At 36.9% G+C, this 22975-nt stretch overlaps 1 protein-coding gene across 1 annotated transcript in view; it reads left to right on the forward strand.

Annotated features, from left to right (window-relative positions):
• LOC101858457 (sodium bicarbonate cotransporter 3) overlaps positions 1-21268 on the forward strand; it is a gene marked incomplete in the record, with an annotated part of 100435 nt that extends 79167 nt beyond the window's left edge. The window contains 18 exon segments of the mRNA XM_013086381.2: positions 1576-1662; positions 2647-2805; positions 3860-4006; positions 4507-4610; positions 5599-5773; positions 6373-6506; positions 7040-7224; positions 8289-8486; positions 8892-9118; positions 9759-9872; positions 10265-10429; positions 11926-12104; positions 13081-13153; positions 13739-13807; positions 14285-14461; positions 15207-15365; positions 15592-15806; positions 16684-21268. Of these exon segments, the coding sequence (XP_012941835.1) occupies positions 1576-1662; positions 2647-2805; positions 3860-4006; positions 4507-4610; positions 5599-5773; positions 6373-6506; positions 7040-7224; positions 8289-8486; positions 8892-9118; positions 9759-9872; positions 10265-10429; positions 11926-12104; positions 13081-13153; positions 13739-13807; positions 14285-14461; positions 15207-15365; positions 15592-15806; positions 16684-16843 (2727 nt within the window).
• Between the last annotated feature and the right edge of the window lie 1707 nt (positions 21269-22975).

Here is a 22975-nt window from a genome sequence, read left to right on the forward strand (position 1 = left end):
TTATTAGCCTGTAGTGTTTTCATTTTGAACTTTTGAACTTAAGATCTCTGTGTATTTGATGTATCTCGTCCCCTTTCCTTTCTGTGTGCGCCCCCCACCCCTTTCCTGTGCTCTCTTCAGCTCTCTCTCTCTCTCTCTCTCTCTCTCTCTCTCTCTCTCTCTCTCTCTCTGTCTGTCTGCCTGATCATCTCTGTATATGTCTGCATATGCCTTTCTGTTTGCCTGCCTGCCTGTCCGTCTAACCAGCCTTCATGTCTTTCTGTTCCTGTCTTTTTGTCTTTCTGTCTGTCTGTCTGTCTGTCTGTCTGTCTGTCCGTCTACCAACCTTCCTGTCTGTCTGCCTGTCTGTCTGTCTGTCTGTCTGTCTGTCTGTCTGTCTGTTTGTCTGTCTCCCTGCCCCTCCCCGCGTCCGTGTCTCTCTCGGCCTGGGAGACCAAAAGTTTTCCACAAATCAAATAGCTCACCTTCGGTGTACATGTGTATTTGCACAATGACAACATTACGTGCACGTCAGTATTGTACCAGCACGACTTGTGTGATTTTGCACATGAAATTGTATCCCGTACGAATCTCATCATTTACGGTTTTGTTTTCAACTGTTTACCGTAACCCACATTCTTAAAAAGTTCTTTTTTTAAAACTCTTTTACGTGAACATGTATGCTGGGTGTCTCTACCCCTGGCAAAACGATACTCATCGTTGTCCTTTCAGGTTTGCCTTTCTAGTAAGATAGAAAAAAGTCCAAAAACACAAAACACAAAAAAAATACAACGCCCCCCCCAAAAAAAAAAAAAAAAACCACAACAAAAAAAATAAAAAATTAATCGAGGTACTGTTCACCATTTTACTTTGAGGCCCTCGTAGTACGAGCGTGTTTGATCCGCACGGTAGAAGTTTAAGCAGAAAACTAAACAAATTAAACACGTTTTAGTGGTCTCAGACTAGGCCTTCTTAGATCGCAGATGATAATTAATGTATGGTCAAAGCTTATTTCAAAATTATGCATGTTTACCTTACGGTGTTTAACTGTCGTTTGTGAGGTGCAATCTTCAGATGTTTTTCCCCTTTTTGTGGGTTGCTGGTGGGTGTTCTTGGGAGCTCTTAGGTGCTCTGTTTCTGTTTTCTTCGGGGGGTGGTTTGAGGACATTTTTCGCAGTACCTGTCTCCTGAACCGGGCCCTGTTTCTTCACACTTTCCGCAAAATAAATGAAGTTGTAAAATGCATAGAATAGAGCAGTCTGTAGAGCATGGATATGCTCTGTAATTATTATTATTAGGCTATTTTTTATTATTGTTATTGTTATTATTATTATTATTGTTATTATTATTATTATTATTATTATTAATAACATTTTATGACTTGAATTGCGTTAAGTCTTTCTTTTCAGTATCACATCTGCCATTAGCATTATGTGTTCCTGGTGACATATAGACCTTTACAATTCTGACTGTCTGCCACCCCCCTCCTCCCCCCCCCAAAAAAAAACTTTTAAAAAGACTCCAACAAACCCCCCCCCCCAAAAAAAAAACCCAACCCCAACCTAAATGTCATCTACTACCCTTTGTCATCAACAGCTGAATGAACAGTTTATGAGGAAAATTCCCCATGGCTCTGAGGCTGCCAACATGTTGGTCGGGGAGCTGGACTGTCTCAGCTATCAAGTAAGAGTTGTTAGTGTGTTGGACTGGATGGGTCTATCCCCGTAGTTTTATGCACACCGCATAATTTAGCAAAATTTGATCATTTTTTGCATAATTTCTGATTAGTTTCCTTTATCATTCTTTGATAAAATGAACACAATCGCATAATTTCACATTTTCGGGCTCAATTTGCATAATTCCAGAATTTAAAAAAAAATATAACCCCGGGGACAGATGGGTTGTGTGTATCTGTTTGTGAGTGAGTGGGGAGAATGGGGAAAGGAGAGAGGGGGAGGGGGGGGGAGGGGGTGCTTGTTTGGGATTAAATCTTGTGAAAATGATTGTTTTCTTGATTTGAATTATTTGAGGTAATACATGATGTTTGTGTGCGTGTGTGTGCGTGTGTGTCCATACGAGTGTGTATGTGTGTGTGTGTGTGTGCTCGTGCGCTGGGTTGGGGTGGGAAGTAGAGATAAGTGTGTGTGTGTGTGTGTGTGTGTGTGCGTGTGCGTGCGCGTGCGCGTGCGCGTGCGCGTGTGTGTGTGTGTGTGTGTGTGTTTTATCAGGAGTAGGCCACTCTACAATGGTTGCATTTTGCTTTTGCACATCTTGTTTATTTATGCATTGTAAAACTTGTTTGTTCACTTGAAATGGGAATGAAGGGCATTCTTAAATCTCTGGAAAAAGTCTGATTATCGCATGAATTCCTTTCCTGCATTTAGCATCTCAATTTTTCATTTTTGCAACTTTTTTTGTATGTCGTGACTCATGGCTTTAGTAAGGCTACACATCCGAAATAATGGTATTCAGTATAAATAAAGCTATGCCATTGAGTGAGTGTAATGTTTTATACATATGAAATACAGTATTCATCATAAATAAAGTTATGACATTGAGTCAAGGTAATTTTTTATACATACAAAATAAGGTATTCAGCATTTTTAAAAGTTATGGCATTGGGTCAGTGTAATTTTTTTTATATCATGCTGTAATTTCTCCACATAGGTCGTTGCCTTTATCCGGTTATGTGAAGGCAGGAACATAGGGGACATAACTGAAGTCCCCATACCGACAAGGTTTTTGTTCCTTTTGCTTGGCCCCCCTGGCAGCCAGCAGAAAAATGTGGAGATTGGTCGTTCCATGTCTACCATCATGGTTGATGAGGTGAGTCAACTGCTGGCCTTAACTTGGTGCCTTCTTTTTTTTTTCTGCCTCTTCCACGGAAGAAGCAGTTGTCCTTGAAAGTAACCAAGCATTGTTTTCATGAATGAGCGCAGTAACAAAGACCAATGTTTTATTAGCCTATTTGTGGGCAACTAAAAGTAAAAGAATGTGTAATCCCATTTACAAACCTTAACCATAATATTATTCTTTCAAGTCTGTACTTCATGAAATAATAAATGTGTGTCTTCTTCTAAAAATAGTGATGATGAGCAAAATAAGAGAGAAAAAAACCCCCCACACTGAAGAAAAGTAGTGTTGATTTTTATAATTCTTCGCATCTGAAAGATCGCGAGTAACATCAATACATTATAAAAAACCAAACTCCCTACCCATGTACAGTTCAAATTATTTAGTGATTTTAGACGACTGCAAAGGTAACAAAGGACCAATTTATCTCTTCAAACAGAGATAATAGTCTATAGCTTTAATACCACAGTTGTACCAGGAGCAAGATACAGTGCTACAACAATTGAAAAGTATGTATAAATTTTTCATTTGACCCCAAATGAACTGTTAGGAGGTCAAGGATGTAAGAAGTGTGCTGTTTAATCAACAGAGTTAGTACCTCCTGTGCTGGTTGGATGGCTTCTCATCCTCCACCACCTGTTTGATGACAAGATGGTACATTTTCTTCAAACGTGTTATGTCTTGTGTCCAGCACTCTTTTAAGCCACACTTTTAACCTGGGGTCTGGCACAGCACAAAATAGACTCTCAGCTTTGAAAATGCTTACATATGTCTTGTGGGGTGTTGAGCCCATCTAAACACAAGTGAAACAATTCTAAATTCATTCAATCAAATAAAAATGTTGAGCATTATTTCTCTTGATTTCTGCAAAAATCTGCCCGGCTTGTCCCACTCAGTTGTTGGAGGAAAACGTGCTTAGCCTTTGAAATGATTTACACTGTATTAGCAGGCTAGATCACTTGAGTTTATGAAAATCTTTCAAACAGTAGCTCTTTTGATGCTTCTAATTGTGACCATTTCTTGCCAGGTATTCAGGGAAGTCGCCTATAAGGCTCGCAATCGTCAGGACATCCTGGCTGGTGTAGATGAGTTTCTGGACCAGGTCACGGCACTGCCCCCTGGTGAATGGGACCCCAAGATCAGAATTGAGCCACCTCAGAGTGTTCCTTCTCAGGTATCTTCAACTGAATCTTCAAAGTGTTGTTTTTCTTCTTATTTTTGAGTTATTTTTGTTTTTGAAATTTAAAAAAACCCATTCTTCTCATATCTTTTAAATATTTCCGAGGATTTGCCTTTTATTACTGTCTCCTTTGCCATGAATAGATGTACTGTATTCATGAGATTGAAACTTTTAATAAGGGCCTATGCATAACAAACAATAATTTAATATGTGTGTGTGTGGAGGGGGGAGGGAGGGGGGAACTGTTTTTTTGCTGTGTGTGTATGTGTTCATACATTTCTTTCTTGCTTTTGAGAGTTTTAGAAGACATGGACTAGGGCATTAGGAAATAGAGATGAAAATGGCTCAGCATTACTGTTAATGAAAAATAATATCTCAAAAAGCATTCACTTCTTTCTGGTTGTTCATGTAATGTATGTACCAAACTGAACTGAAAGACTTTAAGTGTTTGACCGTCTCTTCATTTGAGCGATATTTTGATTACCACTTTATAGGAGCAGCGAAAAGTTCCCAAGCCCACACACCCAGATGGTCATGCGGCTGAGGACGAAGAGGAGGAGGAGACCCATTGTGATCCTACTCTGCAGAGAAGTGGGAGGTCAGTGATTGGTCGTCATTGTCATAATATGACATGCTTTGTTGTTTTGTTTGTTTGTGTCCCAGTGTTTTGTTTGTTTGTTTGTTTTGTTTTGTTTTGTTTTTTTTTGTTTTTTTTTGGGGGGGGTGTTGTTTGGTGTTATTTTGTTTGTTGTTGGGTTTTTTTCTGGGGGAGGGGGAGGCGAGGGGTTTTGCTTGCGATTTTTTTTTGGGGGGAGGGGTGGTGTATGAATTTAACGCCATACCAGAGGAAGGTATTTGTCTTGCCTCGGGAATTGGAGAAAAATGGAAGGAAAGAATTAAAGTGAAGGGAAAGAATGGAAAGGTTGTGATACTATGTAGGTCACTTGGCATTAATTCTGTGGAACGTACTTGAACAGACTGGAATAATGCTGACTTCTCAGTGTTACTTGTTTTTTCCATTATTTAGATGAGTTTTAGAAAGCATAATTATGTCAGACTTTTTCTTTTATTTATGTGATTACTATTTATACAGCTATTAGTGTACCTAATTTCAATAAGTCTGTTTTAATGAAAACAAAGCCAATCTTTTTAGCTGCAAGTAACATCGCAAGAAAAAAATAATTTGATCTAGAAATCTGTGATGTATGATTCTTATTATTTAATTAATCCTCTTTAAATTCTTTTGGTCTTGATGCTTCTCTTGGAGCCTATAGCACTGCCTTTTTTATGCTGGGTAGGCTATATAGACTTTGCATGATATGTGATATTGGGGAAAAATTAAAAGTTTTGCATTGTTGATAATTCAATGTTAAGGGCTAAAAGAATGTAATTGAGATTGATGTCACATTATTTTGTGTCAGCTGTGAATGTGCATAATTGTTTATGTGTTATTCGGAATATTCATGGTTGGACACTACATTAAAGATGTATTTGATTTGTTTTCAAGCGAACATAATATGTTTAAGCATGAATCTGAGTTGCAGTGAAGTATGTGTTCATTCATGCAAACTGCATACTCTCAACAGGTTGTTTGGTGGTCTCATCGCTGATATCAAGAGAAAACTGCCTTGGTATGCCAGTGATTTCAAGGACTGCTTGCACATCCAGTGTTTGGCCTCTACAATCTTCTTGTATCTGGCCACCCTTACCCCTAATGTGACTTTTGGTGGCCTGCTAGGGCAGGCTACTGACCAGTACATGGTAAACAAATCTTCTGTCTTTTGAAATAATGTATAACTTTCATCAATGCGATAAAATGGAAATTTTGCTGAAATATATTCTAAATACACATGTCTATTATATGGATTTTCCATATATACCAAAGAATGCTGAAACTGGTTGAAAGCAAAGAAACAAGCAAAGACTAGAGAGATTTAAACTATAGTAGCCTTTATTCAAATTTGTGCGCATTGCAATTGTTGCTTTCAATACAATATTTGATTATGTCTGTTTTCAGCGAAATGTTTAGCTCATGTCTACCAGTAATGGGAGTGCTCTTGACATTTAACTTCTTATACTGATGTCAAGCTTACTCTGCATTTAGGCAGCACCTGCTTTCTTTCTTTTCTTTTCTCACAGTAACTACAATTATAAATTATGTTAGATCCATGCATGAAAGTTTACTCATGTCAAAAATGTGTTTCCCACACTTTCAAATGTTGTGACTTTTTGCTGCCTTCATTATAAGAGGAGTTTAAATGAAATCTGTTTTCCAAATTCTGGAATTGTTCAATAAAGTTATGGTTTTCAGAATTTTGAAGTCGTGTACTATAGTTACATGTTTCTTGTCCATGTTCCAGGGTACCATGGAGTGTATTCTGACGGCTTCCATTTGTGGTGTCCTGTTTGCCTTGTTTTCTGGGCAGCCATTGAACATCTTGGGTAGCACAGGCCCTATGTTGGTGTTGGAGATGATCCTATACAATTTTTGCAAGTGAGCAAATAGTATTTATGCACTCTAATTGTATTTATTTGATAATTAAGTCTCGAAGAATAACAACACTATGTTTTCTCAGTCTTCTTTAGCCAAGGACCCTCTTCCATTACAAGAAAATTAATGGGAACCACCTTCTTTGATAGGTGAAACAATATATATATATTATATACATAGGTATACAACTAAATTTTGCTTACTGTATGCTTTGTTTCTTTAACATAATGTGCATATATACATCACTTTACTTTTCAAATCAATTTTAAAACATTTATTTTAATGTTGGAATACATAATACGTATAATGAAGCAGGAGTAAATAAGACTGATAGAACAAAAAGTCTTGTAAACTTTTTTGTCATTGCTATCTTCAATTGAAACTATGGTATTTACCTAAATTACTATGAATTAAATCCATCCATCACCACCACCTTGTGTTTATGGCCCAGTCAACTTTTTGGCTCTCAACATTTTCTATTGTGGAATCAAACTCTTGTGAATTTTTAAAAAATGTCTATATTTGTTTCATTCCAGGGACTCAGAACTAGACTTCTTACCATTCCGAGCGTGGATAGGTTTATGGACGGCTTTCTTCCTGTTACTTGTGGTGGCTTTTGACCTGTCTGCCCTGGTGCGTTACATCACTCGGTTCACAGAGGAAAGCTTTGCCTGCCTCATCGCTGTTATCTTCATTGCTGAAGCCTTCAAGAAGCTGATAGGTTAGACATCTTCAGTTTACTATAAGATCAACTTTATTGATACTTCTTTGGAAACGCACAATGTCCTGTTATTAATTTCCTAAACGTTACAACATTATGCCACCTCAGAATCTCAAAAACACTTGTACACTCACACACGCACACACACACGCACACACACACTCACACACACACACACACACACACACACACACACACTCACACACACACACACACTCACACACACGCACACTCACACTCTCTCTCACTCAGACTTTGATGTGCTGACTCTTCAGAGATTCATTGACAAGGAGGAGGCAAAAACTGCTGGTGTATTTTGTTATAAGTCACTGTTTCTCAGTGTTTCACAGGAAAAATTTGGTTTCACATTTAATATTGAGGCGAATTGATTTTCCTTTAATAATTAATGTATGCCATTTATAGGAACTTACAATTTATAATGTTGTTCCATTTTTATGAATCATTTAGGCATTGTAGCTGGCCTTTAGAATGGATGGTTTGTCTTGATTCTCACTTGGTTTGAAATCCACAAGTTGGCAACAATGTGGACAGCACTAGAATGGGTGGCTTCTCTTGATTCTCACTTGGTTTGAAATCCACAAGTTGGCAACAATGTGGACAGCACTCAGTATGACTCCGCTAGTGCTGACATACCGAGAGTACTTGGGAAAAGCCTGCTGTACTTGATATTCTTGCACAAACCATCCGTATCTTTCTAGTTTTAGTAGAAGTTTTACGGCACTTGCAACACAAATAGGTTCATATAAGTGCTGATCCATATTGTCTTTATGTCCTTAATTTGGTATGCAAGCTTGAAGTGAGTGAAAGGATAATGACTGCTGTTGTACTTTAATATCTGGCATTTTATTGAAGGAGACACATAGTTCACAGCCCATTATTTGGTGTATAGTAATCATATTTTCTGCTTCTTTTAGTCTCTGATTTTTATATTTTCTCCTTTTCTTTGTGCTGATGTTTCCATTGACAAATGAACTAAGTTGTTGTAACATGGTAGCATTTTTGGCTGTTCACCATTAGGATGTTGTTTATGTTTCTTTGTACAGGCATTCTGAACGAAGCCCCTATTAACACCAACCCAGACGTGGTGCTGAACTACACCTGTGAGTGCTTAGCCCCTAACACAAGTGACCTCAACGCCAACATGACCTTGTTTAAACTCAACGAGAATGCAACAGACTTCAAGGACACAATCTACAGCTACATCTTAGGCTTTAACATCAGCGACGCCAACCAAACAGCAAGTGAGTGACTGCCTAAGAGCATTGAGCATTACTTATAGTTTGTTTTAATCATTATTGTAACAGGTGAAATGAATTGGTAGCTATCTGCCTGTAAGCCGGTCTGTCTGTCTGTCTGTCTGTCTGTCTGTCTGTCTGTCTGTCTGTCTGTCTGTCTCTGTTTCTCTCTGTCTCGCTCTGTCTTTCTGTCTCTCTCTGTTTGTCTGTCTCTCTCTCTATGTCTCTCCCACTCTGGGTCTCTTTCTGTCTATCTTCCTCTGTCTGTCTTTATCCCTCCCTCCCTATTCTCTTTTTTGCCCTTTTTGAATGCAAATCTTTCTTTTCACTTCGACACATAACATACAGATTTATACTACTCTTCATGAAATGAATGGCATGAAAAAGAAATGTTTTTTGTTTCTCTTGCAGCATTCCAGTCTATTGACCTGGACAGCCTAAACGCCTCAGCGATCAACTGGACAGCGGTCAACATCACCAAGTGTGCAGACCTTGGAGGTGTTCCCATCACTGTAGGATGCGACACACCAATTTATGTACCGGATGCTTTCTTCCTGTCAGTATTGCTCTTTTTGGGAACATTCACCATTGCTTCAACGTTGACCAATGCTAAGACCAGTGCATTCTTCCCCACTTTTGTAAGTGATAATGTTTGACCAAATAATAGACTGTGACAGTTTATTTTTTTCAGGATTACGAATTCGAAAAATCAATAAAGACCTCTTCTCTGTAAGCTATTTTTGTCTCTCTATCCATCCCCTAATCCTCTTCCTCCTCCTTAAACCTGTGTCTACTTTCATTTGTCTTCTTGTGTTATTATGTTTGTCTAATTAATTCCGCTCTACTTTTGTTTCTCCTCTCATCCTTTTTTTTTCTCCTGCTTTTTCTCTTTGCTTACTATCTCGTTCATTTCTGTACATTATATCCCACATGTTCTCTTCATATTGGTACTCTTTCTTGTTTTTGGACTATTGTGTATATAAAAGCCCTACCTGTCACCTATTTTAGATATGCTGTCCCTAGCAAGTCTCAAGAAAGACGACAGCCTGGTACCACCTCATTTATAGTTAAGGTCAAACTTTACTTTTTATGTAAGAGAAAAGATCTATGGTTGTTCATGGACTTGTTATCTGACATGTATGTCATTTTCTGAGGGATGAATTATCAGTTTTATCACTTCTCAGAGTTTGTCATATTCTCAAATTTTGGAAAATAGACCAGAAAAGCTACATTTTTGTGATGATTTTAATTTCTCCTCTTTCTTTTCAATATCTACAGGTTCGTCAGACGATGAGTGACTTTGCTGTTCTGATTGCTATTATTAGTATGGTTGTAGTAGACATTTTGATTGGAGTCAACACTCCTAAGCTGGAAGTGCCCACAAAGTTCAAGGTGTGTGTTTATTTTGCTTTCCATGTTATTCTTATTTGTTGTTTGTAAGGCACTGTCTGTTTACTCCGCAGGGACTAGTGTGCCTGTGTCTTTTGTACTGTCGTTTTCAAAGCAGTAGGCCTTTCATTTTGCTTATAAATCTACTCACTTCCTTTTTTGTTTTCATCTTGAGCTGTGGAGTTTGACCTCTTTTGAGGATATATATTTACTCTGAGATCAGTTTCATACTTTCTAACATGCAGAAAATTGTTATTTCCTTATTTTTTTAGACTAGAAAGTTATTCTTTGTATTCTTTTAGTATTCCTTGAGGGCCAGGCAATTTCCACTTTTTATCATGAGTAACTCAGTATTTAAGCAAAAATAAACCAAACTACCTTTTCCCTACTTTCAGCCCACATCTGATGAAAGAGGATGGTTCATCAACCCAATCAGCGACAAAAACCCATTCTGGCTGATCTTTGCTGCTGCCATTCCTGCCCTCCTGGCTGTCATCCTCATCTTCATGGACCAGCAGATTACCGCTGTCATTGTCAACCGTAAGGAGAACAAACTAAAGGTAAGTTCATTGCATGTGAAAACTGGCCCCTCTATATTTTAATTCTTAGTTTGAGTTTGTTTTTCAAATTACAGTTGAGTCTGTACTAATAGCCACCTGTCCAAGACAGTTACCTGTACCAACGACCACTTCCCATTTCCTTGTGGGTTTTTTTCTATATTATAGCAACACTGTCCAAGATGTCCATATGTCTAAGACAACCACTTGTCTCCTGTTGTACAGTTTCTATTCTGTCCCCGTCGTTTTATACCAGAAAAATTCTGAAATTATGCACACTGATCCTAAAAATGTGAAATTATGCGATTCTGTTAATTTTAACAAAGAATGATTAAGGAAAATAATCAGAAATTATGCAAATAATGATCAAATTTTGCTAAATTATGCGGGGTGCCTAAAACCACAGGGACAGTCTATCGTACTTTGTTTTGTTTGAAGTTTGTGAAACTAGAAGCACCTCGACATGATCAGAATTGCTGTCGGTGTATGGGAAAAAGGCAAGATTGATAGACACAACAGAGGGGAAGAGAAGAAGTTACCAGTGACACCTTTCAACTACTTCCACTTTGAATTATTTCTGGTTTTTATTCTGAGTTGCCCTTTATAAATGTACCGTATACTCTGTTAAAAGTGTGGGACGGGATGTAATACCAAACTTATTTTGCCATTTTACTGTTGTTAGATGATCAACATCAGTTATTTGTAGGCATTTTGTTGTTTGTACATTATGATTATCTATGTTTCTGAACCCTGCTTTACATGTAGGCCCCTACCCATAGCGAAATTGACTCAAAGATCATACACACACATATCATTATGTCCTGATACTCATCCTGCTTTTAGTTTCAGTACCTTTAACAACTGCATATCTTGCTTAGTCATGAGAATAAGAGGTGTCTAATCCCACTTTGAACAGTTTTTAGAAAAATGACTGATTTCTGTTTTTTAGATAAATTAGAACTATTAATTTAATTTTTATTCTGATTGTCTAAAAATCCTTCTCTGAAAGCTCAATGGAAGTAATACGTTGTTTTTGTTATCACCAAAAGTGGAGAAATCCCTTTTTTATTCTCAAGGGCAGATATGACATCATATTTTGATTTTTGAAAGTCAAAGCTTGCGGCTGCTTTCTCTAGTAAAAAGTGCATATCAACTGCTGAGCGCAAGAAGTGACTATATCCACTTTTCATTGTTTCAAGAATAATGAGTTTGAAATTTGGACGATTTTTAAATCTCTATATCATTGTGAAAAAAGAAGCGTTAAAATCTTGACACCCAATTAAGCTGCGGCTTAGATATTTACAGTGGTAAAGGAGCAACGTAAGGTCTCACTTCCCATATCGATTACACCATTTCAACTAAAAGTGAATAAAGTTACTTCTTGCGCTCAGCAATCGATTTATTTACCCGCACCAGAAGCACTTCTAGTTGAGAGACAGATGAGCCTCTTGCTTGGGGGGATGTTATTCACACTTTTCTTTCTTTCTTTATGTCAACAGAAAGGCAGCGGCTACCACTTGGACATGTTTGTGGTTGCTGTCTGTATCATAATCTGCTCCCTGCTGGGTCTGCCCTGGTATGTGGCTGCCACTGTTTCAGCTCTGGCCCACGTGATGAGTCTGAAGAAAGAGTCTGAGTGCACTGCCCCTGGAGAGAGACCAACATTCCTCGGAGTCCGGTGAGTTTTTGAGGACTGTTATACTGTACTCTATTTATAGTTGGATGATGCTACTACTTCTTCTTGGTCCTCAGGTTTTTAAATAAACTCATATTAGACTTTAGCAATGATAGTACATAACAAGATGGGCCACTTCTCTCTTTGAGCCAATTAAAAAAGTGTCCTCCAAATTTGGTGGCGCCCTCTTCACAAAAGCGCACTCTTTGCGAACAGAGTTACCCTACTTGAGGTTTAAAAAATCAAAGTGAAACTAGCAAGTTTTGGGATAAATTTCGGAAGAACGCTTTTTTTAAATGGTTACGCTGACAAAAAACCTCTTCCGGAGGAAAGGGTGATGGTTTTCTTTGTTTAATTTGACTTTAGAATGAAAGGCGAGAGGTCATTAAAATATAAAAAAACTAAAACTCCGCACTGAACGTACCCGAACTGCTGATGAACAGCAGTCGATCTGCGCCCGCAAGGAGGTGCTATTCCTATTCTTCTTCTGGAAAAACGAAAGAGAGCTTCAAAACAGACTGCAGCGCCATCTGAAGCAAAGAGCATACTTCCTGCGGACACTTTTTGGGCTGAGTGGCCCATCTTGTTATGTATTATCATTGACTTTAGTGCATTAAATTTATTAGCTTTCTGGTGAACATTTTTTCCTTCTAAAACATAATGTCGATATTGCCTTCAGTTTAAGAAAAGCAAAATTTCAATCATTGTCTTAACGTTGGAGGGAAGCGAAATTTCAGATTATTGAATGGATTTTAATGATAAAAATGTCGTTGGGTGGAATGCAAAGAAGCATGATATTACTGTAAAGCAATTCTCATTTTCTTTGTTATATTAAAAGAAGGCCCTATAGTCTGGTTGATTCAAATAAAAAGATTGTCTAAAGTATAGATGATTACAGTGGGGATCATTAAGTTTTCTTAGTCTCAAAATGTTGACGCATTAGTCTATGGTATTGAATGTTTTTCTTCACGTACTTCAGGGAGCAACGTGTTACAGGCCTAATGGTTGGGCTACTCAGTGGCCTCTCAGTGTTGTTCACCACCGTTCTTAGAGTAAGTAGGCCTACTGGGTTTTGAAAATAATGATAAATTGCATTTATATTGCCCATTTTCATCTCACTGAGATGCTCAATGGGAATTAAAATTTTTTAAAATCACAGGTATGCCAAACGAATGTATCGTTTAACTTTTTCTGGAAGGAATTTTTCTGTGCTGGAGTCAGCTTATTGGTAGAAAATTTTCTCATTTTATTTTTAGCAAAGAAAGAATGTTAAGGAATAGGAGAGTGTCACTGACAGTGTACAAAGCTATTTTTAAAATAGAAGACATTTCTGTACTTTTTTCATGTGAGGTGAAATTTGTCTCAATGATTGTAATACTTGTGGCTGTTATGTTATCATATAATTTGTTGCTACAGAGGACAGGAATTTCTGATTTTCAAAAAGGTCATAAAGTCTTAAAATTGTTGTGATTTTGTTTTATAGAAATTAGTTCGCACGTAAGTGTGACTCCTGATATATTCTACTTTATATCAGGGTCTTACCATGGGAAACAGTCTTATGTTTGATTTTTCATTGATACTTTCATATGATTAACTTGTGTTTCTAGAAATCATCTGTTTCTATGCTTTGTCTCCAGTATATCCCAATGGCTGTGCTGTATGGTGTTTTCCTCTACATGGGTGTTGCAGCTCTGAAAGGCATGCAGGTAAACAAATCATTTGAAGAAAAAAACAACTGAGCAAAAAGTAGAGTTTCTGTACTCAACCAAGTGGTGCCCCATTCGGATTTTAAAAAGAATCTGTCTGGGCTTAAATGTCCTGATTCTGTTCATCCGGTAGAACTTTTTTACTTCATCGCTTCTTTCCCTTGTAAGTTTTTGGAAATAATTTTGTTCAGTGAAATCTCTGATGAACTTTCAGTACCAATAAAATTATACTTTTCTTATATCTTCTGCAAATATCAAAAGTATTAGTTTTGCACTCTAAACCAAGTTAGTCCACTCCAAGTCAAATAGTTTACCCTTGAGAACATAATCAAGAGTTTACTCGAAAAATGGTCACAACCAAAATTATTTGGCCAACAGACTAGATCTTTGATCGTTAAAAAATCATTTATTAGTTTTGAATTTTTGTAGTGCCTTTGAAGAAAAATAAATCAAGCTTGTACCCTTTATTTACTGCAGTTCATCGACCGGATCCTACTGTTCTTCAAACCAGCCAAGTATCAGCCTGACTACACTTACCTTCGCCACGTTCCCATCAAGCGGGTTCACATCTTTACCCTGATACAGAGTGTATGTTTGGCTGTGCTCTGGGTCATTAAGACGGTCAAGTCTGTCTCCATCATCTTCCCCATTATGGTGAGTGATTTGTTGGCGGGGATTTAGACTCCAGTCTTGATTGTTGCACTGCTGTAAGACTGTATACAATTGGAGACATATGTTATTGGGATTGCATGTTTTATATTGTGTTCAATCTCTCTTTCTATGTTTCTCTCTGTCATTTCTCTCTCACACTCAACAGTTTCTCATACATTTGGAAAATTAAGCTCTTTTCCTCCTGCCTCCCTTATAATTTCCTCTTTCTCCTCTCTCCATATTTCTCCCACTCCCACTTTCTCTCACTCACTCTCTCTCTCTCAATGTCTCATTCTTTCTATTTCTGTCTGTCTCTCTCACCCATACAGTGTCCCTCTCTTTCTTTCTGCCTGCCTGTCTCACTCCTTCTCTCTCTCCCCCTTCTCTCTCTCTCTCTCTCTCTCTCTCTCTCTCTCTCTCTCTCTCTCTCTCTCTCTCTCTCGTTCTTTCTCTCTCTCTCGTTCTTTCTCTCTCACTCACTGACTCATTCACACTGACACACACATACTCACACCATCCTCGCTCTAATAGTTATAGGTTGCTGAGAATAGATTGTATGCTAATCCTTTTTTTTCTATCAACTACTTATCTTCGTTTTGATTCAATAAAATATGTATAGCTAGCTGTGTCAAAGTGCCTTTCTTTCAATCAAAGTAAAACACAAAAACCCCTGCGTTGTAGTCTCTGTTCAGGATACTATATTCTTTTCATGCACAATGTCATTTATTTTGTTTCTGGCCCTTTGCAGGTCTTGGGCACCTGTTTTGTTAGGAAAGCCATGGACTACATTTTCACCCAGCGTGAGCTGAAGTGGCTGGATGACCTCATGCCGGAAGCAGCAAAGAAGGAAAAGGATGATGAGAAAAAGAAACTTGCTGAAATGGAAGCAGTCAATGAAGAAGAGGAGGTAATTATTCTGTTCTGAATGTCTTAAAAAATGTGCGTGTAAAACATGTCATTTTTTGTTTTGTTTTAAAGAATAAATGTAGTTTTTTGCTTCGGTCTACATCTCTTATAACTTTTCACTTTGCATACTTAACCATTGTAAACCAGCTGCTTCCTTCAAGCAAAAATGATGGAGTATGTTCTTTTTTTCTTTTCTCTATTTCTGAAAATTTTGACATTTTTTACAGGATGAAGCCCTGCTGAGTGAGCATTATGACAAATTGATGGAAATCAAGATTGGAGACAACAAGCCCTACAACCGCACCAACGCTCACCGACGAGGCTCCCAGGACACGGACCGTGTGAACATCAGCGAGGAGATGGCACGTACTGGCATCTGGCTGCAGCTCAAGAAGGATTCCAAGAACGTACTGGTTGACCCTGAGGAAGGGACGGTGCACAAGTATGTCCCCTAGTCTTCTTACTGATCAGTTTTGTTTTGTTTGTTTAGTTTTTTTTATATATGTGTCGAAATGCGGTGGAATCAGGCGCTCATCAATTTTTTGACATGTGGAGTTATTGGTGTCATCGTAAGGCTTGTTCTCTCGTCTTGCTTTCGATGGATAATATACTCATTTGTTTTTATTAGAATAGAAGTCTAGATATTTGCGATTGGAAGAGGTGAGGGGGGGAGGTGGGGGGAGGGGGAGGGTCTCTTGCATTCTGAGGTAAAATTGAAATGAAAATGGACGCCAAAGTTAAATGACTACCAAAGCTTGAGAGTCCTTGGAAACTGCAACATTTTATTTTTGTGTGTTTCATCTGCGTTTTGGAGTAACAGAATTATGTTTTTAAATGGATATAAAATATGTTGAGCTAAAAAAGAAAAATTTGAAAAAAAATTGCCAAAAGAGAGGGAGAAAAGCCGATTTCTTCGATTTCAGTATTTTTGATGAGCGCCTGATTTCACCATGCTGCCTCACTAATGGTTTTTTTGGGTCTTTTTATCCATGTATATACAGATTTTCTTCCTGTTTTCATTCAGCATTTATTTGTTGTCCTCTGTAGTGTTTGAGTGAAAATTTAAAATAGTATGAAAGTTTACAGCTTGTTCACTTTAATACTTTGAATCTTAACTACCTGAGCCTACACAGCTCATGCACTTGATCTCCCAAGGAAGAACTCTTGAGGACCCCATACTGAGGTATATGTTATGTACAGAGGATGATAAAAGTGGCAGATACTGAGACATGCTGTCAGGTCCTCAGTTTTTTATGTAGCCTTTTTGTCCATTGAGGCTCTTTCGGACTGTTGAAATTTAACCATTCTTTTTTCAACAGTCGTTCCAAGAAGAAGCGACACGACAAGTCTAATGGCCGTGAACACCGACACAGGGGAGATAAAGAGAACAAGAAAGAGCACACGGAAAACAATGGCGATGCTGAGGAGAAGAAGACAACATTTTACATGGGAGAAGAGGAGGAGGACCACAAAGTTTGAGACAACTCCACTACTCCATGTGAACAAGCTTTGTTGTTGTCATAATCATGTGATGGTTTTGCTGATTTGTTTGACCTGAGTAAGCGATGTTCTGTTATATTTGATGCTTCGTACGTACTTCTGGCGCTGAGCCGAAGGGCGAGAGCCCAAAAGCTGTTTAATCAATAACAGCAGCATCGCAAACGAAAGTCATACCAGGAGCAGAATGTTGCCATGTGGACATGAATGAATTTTATGTAGATTTATATTGCGAAGGATATGCAAAGGAGCTTATGTATTCTTCATGATGCTGCTTGTATTGTTAAGATAAAATAGATGAATTAATGTAAATAACTTACTGTATGAGAAAACTCTTTATCATATTATATGAAATACAACTTTCCTTGCCAACATTTGTCAACTGTCAAAGTTTCTTGAGGTAGCTAAAAATGTAAGGGTCACTTTCAAACATGGGCGTCTCTTTTTCTTTATTTTGCTGCTCAGTCTTTTTCAGTGAGACAGTCTGGAACTAAACAAAAGCATAGGGTCCATGAGGGTGATTTATCTTTACATTTATCTGTATTCAGAAGTTTAAGCAAAGAGAAAGAAATTGTTGTATGACATATTATATTATGGCCTTATTGTAGATATGGAAAAAAAATAAGGATGAACTATTTCATCTTTATAGTGTTTTCAGTCACTGTCACTTGAAAGTTGATGATGATCTGAATAGATAGAAGGCTTGGATGTTCCAGTTTTTTTGCACTCCACATGGCATTATGATTGATGAAAAGAATCTCAGTGCTTTCTCTTGTATTTTGTTAAAGTGCATGGAAACATTTGATAATAGAGTGCTCGGTTAAAAAACCTATTGATTTTATTAAGTAAATGTGGAATCAGGCGCTTGTCAATTTTTGAGCTTATGGAGTCCTTGGAATCATCGTAAAGCTTGTTTCATTTATCTTGCTTTTGATGAAAAGATACCCATTATTATGTCTTGATAGACATTGAGATGTTTATGATTGAAGGAGGTAGGGATTTCCTGGTGTCAGAGGTAAAGCTAACAAGAAAATGGCTGCCAAAGTTTTACTGACTACCAAAGCTTGAGTTACCTAACTGCAAATTTACATTTTAATGCTTTTGATTGTCATACTTCTGTAAAATCCACATAGAAAAGTGTTTTTAAATGGACATAAAAGGTGTTGATCCAAAAAAAAAAAAGATAGAAATTGCCCATTGACAAACTGATTTTACCATGATGCCACACTTATGAAGAATATAATAGCCCTTACCATGATATATCTATTCTTTTCAACATTAATGAGATTCCTTGTGTCTTCTCTGTATGATTGTATTATGATAATCACTTGAAGTTCAATCTGTGTTTGGTTTCATGAAACTATTTATTGAACATTTCTTTGTTAATACTTCTTTCATGTCTGCCATTATTTGCACACAATTTATAAACAAGATGAACATGTATCAGTAACTTTGATAATACTGGTGCTTTTTGAACATGTATTCAGGGGTGCTTGAATGTGAAAGAAATTAATAAGTCTCATTTCCGAGACCTCTGAGGATTTGGACAATGTGCAGGCAAATGGTGTACTATTGTAGTTGTCTCATTATCATAGCTTTAATTTTCTGGAAAGGCCCCTATTTATTGCTGTTCTTCTCTGGAGTCTGGACAAGTTTTTTATCAATTGTTATAGTTTCTCATCTGCATACAAACTGCTGATTCTCAATTAAATATAATGACATTCTGGATTGTTAATTCGAGCAAAACTGCTCGTTGGGGTCATATTTGCTGCAATATGTTAAGCAACGTATCTGTTAAGGTATTTGAAGTAAAGAGAAAAAGTCTTTTTTTTTCTCTTTTGAAACACATTTCCTAAAATAATGATTTTCTAATATTCAAATGACAATACATGTCATGATTCTTAACTATTTTGATTTTTGCATTGTAGTATATTGTTTTATGTAAGGAGGTCCATTTTTTAATGTTTCATTTCTTCTTGGCATTTTTTCCCATTTACTTTAGCCCACATCTGAAAGTCTTTTAGTCTTATCATAAATAAGCAGTGAACTTTCAATGAGACAGATTTTTCTTAATAGCTTCTACTTGTTTTTAAGTTTATATTTATCACATATATGGACCAATACTTAAAAATCTTTAATTTTTTGTTTGCTCTCGTTATTGATACAAGCGTAATCTATGTAATATTCTTACTTTAATTTAAAAAGGAAGTGATCATAATTAATAAATAGACATGTAATAAATAGAAGTTCCCTTTAAGAAATGCAATAGTTTTAAGAACATAAAAACGTGTGTATCTGTAAGAAAAATCAGTCTGAGACAGTCTTTTCATGACTTATATGCATTAGTTTTCATATTGATTCATACACAAGAAGTGAGCAGGTTATTCACTTAATATGAAATATGCCAAACCTAAGAGGGAATATCTAAATTTTCTCTGTTCAGAGCTTCGAGGAGTGCAGTGTGATGTTTTTTCAGATAACATTTCACCATCTCCTATTGTATTATTTTGCTCTATTTGATGTGAATACTGCATATATTTTTATGTACATTATACGCTCTTCCATCAAGATGTTTATGATATTATATATCACAGTACTCAAGAACATGTGCTGATCTTTTCTGTGCGCTAACTTAATAATTCATTAGCATTGCTAAGTTATTTTACTCTTGAATATTCTCATTGCAATTGCTTGCTGTTCTATCTATTCGTATCCATGGTGTGATTAATAGAAATATAGAAAATGCTATTTGCCTTTTCTTTGTCAAATACAAATTGGCTATTGTGCCCAGTTTTGCAGTTATAGAGTCTGCGAGCTCAGACTGATCAGTGAAAATAAAGATGTTATCAAAAACTTTTGATTTTATTTTGATATAATGTTTTCATTTTTTGAGGAATAGTTTAGATTTCATGCTAAGTTTTTGCCACTTGTCAGGTGCGATCTTTGTACTTTTACAAAGAGGTTAGGTAGTCTATGGGCTCTCAAGAATATTTTTTTAAACAAATGTAACAAATATATTAATATACTGCGCAATACCTGGTAAGATATTTCATGTATGGCTAATTGAAATAAAAACATGAGTAAACATTCCAGCAAGATGTGAATGTTTGTGTTTCAAATGATCACCTATTTCACTCATGCACGGAACAGAATTGGACAGTCCCAAGATTTTGGTGGCCAGAACTTACTTAAAAAGAAATAGTTGTTGTTCGTTTGTACGATTACCTGCCAAATATTAGTTCTGCCAATGATGTCTGTGAAGTGTCATTGTTACCATTGTGTTTTCAAACAGAAAGTTCAGAGGCGCTGATTTCATCCTCGCTACATTTTCGTAGAAATTGGAAATATTGCATTTTGCTCCGTTGTCTTTGTTGATAATAACTGTATTATAGAAGCATTTAATTCCTGAAATTATTTATACCAATAAATAAACTGATGCCTCTTTTATCCATCTAATGCCTATATGTGATTCTCGTCTAGCAAGTGATCTTACCTTTCTGCGAGAATGTGGACGAAATATTTTCACTAGTCAGTGTTTCAAGTTCTGTCAGATATGGGTATTATTTCATTGATAATTATAAGAAAATCTTTTTCAAAACAGGCCGCAAATTTTTATAAAGGTTAAAGGAAAGCTTGTTTAATTGTGTTTTTAAAATTTTATTCATTGTAAATCATCACAGAGGCAGTGCGTAATTCAGTTCTGATTATTTAGAATTGTGGATTGAAAGACAACATGATGTGACATAATGTACATGCCTAGAAAACCATATTTGTTTCAGAAGCATGTTAAAAAAATTTCATCAACATATTTCGCTCTCTACTACATCCCATATTTATAGATTTTTAAGAAACCTTATTTTGACCATGCACTGGAGGAAGTTCTGGGCTGTTTTCCTTAGCCTTACACTCTTGTGCTGAAGTTGAAAGTTTTTAAGTCATTGTCTTGAATTTGACAGATGATTAAAAGCATCAGTGCATTGTTTTTGTCTGTGCTTTTTGGATTTGTAAATCAATTTGATAAAATTTGATTGTGATTGAACATCACAATATAAGCGTTAAAAAAATTATTCTAAGTGCAAACAGTGCATGGATGTGTAGGAAAGAATAAAGAGAAGTTGGGAATAATAAAAGTACTCAGCAGACTCCATATTTCACACCTCCCTTCACATAGAATGCAGTTAGCACCTCAATGTGTCACACAAAGAGGGTGAGGCCTGGAAGCAAATAAATGCATATTGTTGTTGAAGATGGAGCATCAAGAAGTTTGTCTTCATGAAAGGAGTTCGATGCCATAATTGTACTTTTGGAAGAGTGTCTGACAAATTCAGTTTTGTGATGTACATACTTTTACATGATTCTACATGATTAACATATACATGGTTACAATAAACTAAACTTAAAATCCTATTCCTTTTGTTTCTCCTTTTACTCGTTTATATATTTGATTACCTCTTGCTTTTTTTATTTCTACTGTAGCATTTGTAGATGTGGGAGCTAACAGGCTGTACATATTTATCTACTTTGGGTCCGCCTGATCAGCAGAATTCATTTGCGTGGGGGTAGACATCTGGCTTTGTGGGCTGTTTGCTGTTACATACAGTACTTCACTTCATATGCTCAAAACACCAGGTTTGTATCCTGTTAAATGCATGTGTGGACCACTACCCCTGAAAGGACAGGACATTGTGTTGTCTCACATCATGGTGAAAAGATCTTGTGAACCCCAACAGCAATCTAGACAGTTGAAAATGTAATAAGAGCAGAAGTGACTGTCGTTGAATGTGAATAAGTACTCTAATGTGCTGGTGGTAAAGAAAAGTTTTACCCACTTCGTAAGTTACATTAACTCTAGCAAATTTTAGGGGTACCATTTATAAAGAAAACATGATGTGGGTGGTTAGAAGGTGCTCTGGTGTGGTTTGCTCTTTCTTTCCTATCAAACATCAATCATCCTTATCTCTCCTCCTTTTTTGTGTTTATTACTCTCTTGTAACATCTCTAATCTTCAGCACTTGTTGTGTTGCAAATGCCGTAAAACTCTTATTAAAAAAAGTAAATATGATGTATAATAGCATTTCCTCCAGATTCATCTGTCATGCAATGATTAGATTCTGATTTGCATGAAAAGGGGAGAGTTCAATACCCAGATAGGGATTATACTTTAATGAGTATCTTTTTATTTCAGCTGGCATAAATCCCATACAGCCCTGGTTGGTATGGACAGTTACCAGGCCTGAGCAAAAAGCCTGCTTCCTAATTTATCTAAATCGTGACAATTTGGGGGTGTCAAACATTTTCCACTGATTCATTAAAGATGGAGTCCACATTGGCGGACCAGTACATCATAAATATTTTTATTTGTTCCGTTCTGCCAAGAACATACAAAGATACAGCAGGATGGATGGGCTACCTCATATATTACTGTCAAACACCTGCTCCCTCTCCTCTATTACAATATTGTCATGTCGACCCAAGAAAACCAAATTGTTTTGAGTGATATTATCAATGTTCTAAGTAAATTGCGATTGAAAATTTACGCGTTTTGTAATTTGCAACAATATCCCCACGTTTCCCAATTTCCTTCTTTTTTATGTTAGATGTGTTAATAAAAGTTGTAAAAATCATTAAGTATGTAACTGAATCATATTGTTATTTTACTTCCGAAATCTGGGAAATTTTGGCTCTTGAGACAGATTTACGCACAGGGGTCAAAGTGTAGCTCAGTGGAAAAAAAAACGGGTAAACTTCCGTTCATCATCATCATCTAGAGTCAGATCAGTGGCAGACATCGGCGATCATGGTTCTCCATTCATTCCTTTGCTTGGATGCTCTTAAAAAAGCTATATTTCCCTGATCTTTCCCCATTACCCATTTGTTTAGGTTCCCTAAGTAGGTTGCCCTGCCTCGTTTGCCTTCCATTTTGCCAGTGAGAGCTAGATGTTCAAGACCTTTATGTCTACTCAGGTGTCCCAAAAACTGCATTTGTCGTTTCCTGATTGTTTTTAACTGAGCGTCCCACGGGGCATCATCAAGCACTACCTCATTTGATTTCTTCTCCTTCCACGATACTCCTAGCAGTCTCCTAAAAAAACACATTTATTCTGTTGCTTCTCT

This window comes from Aplysia californica, unplaced genomic scaffold, assembly GCF_000002075.1.
Source record: "Aplysia californica isolate F4 #8 unplaced genomic scaffold, AplCal3.0 scaffold00018, whole genome shotgun sequence".
Taxonomy (NCBI): Eukaryota; Metazoa; Mollusca; class Gastropoda; order Aplysiida; family Aplysiidae; genus Aplysia; species Aplysia californica.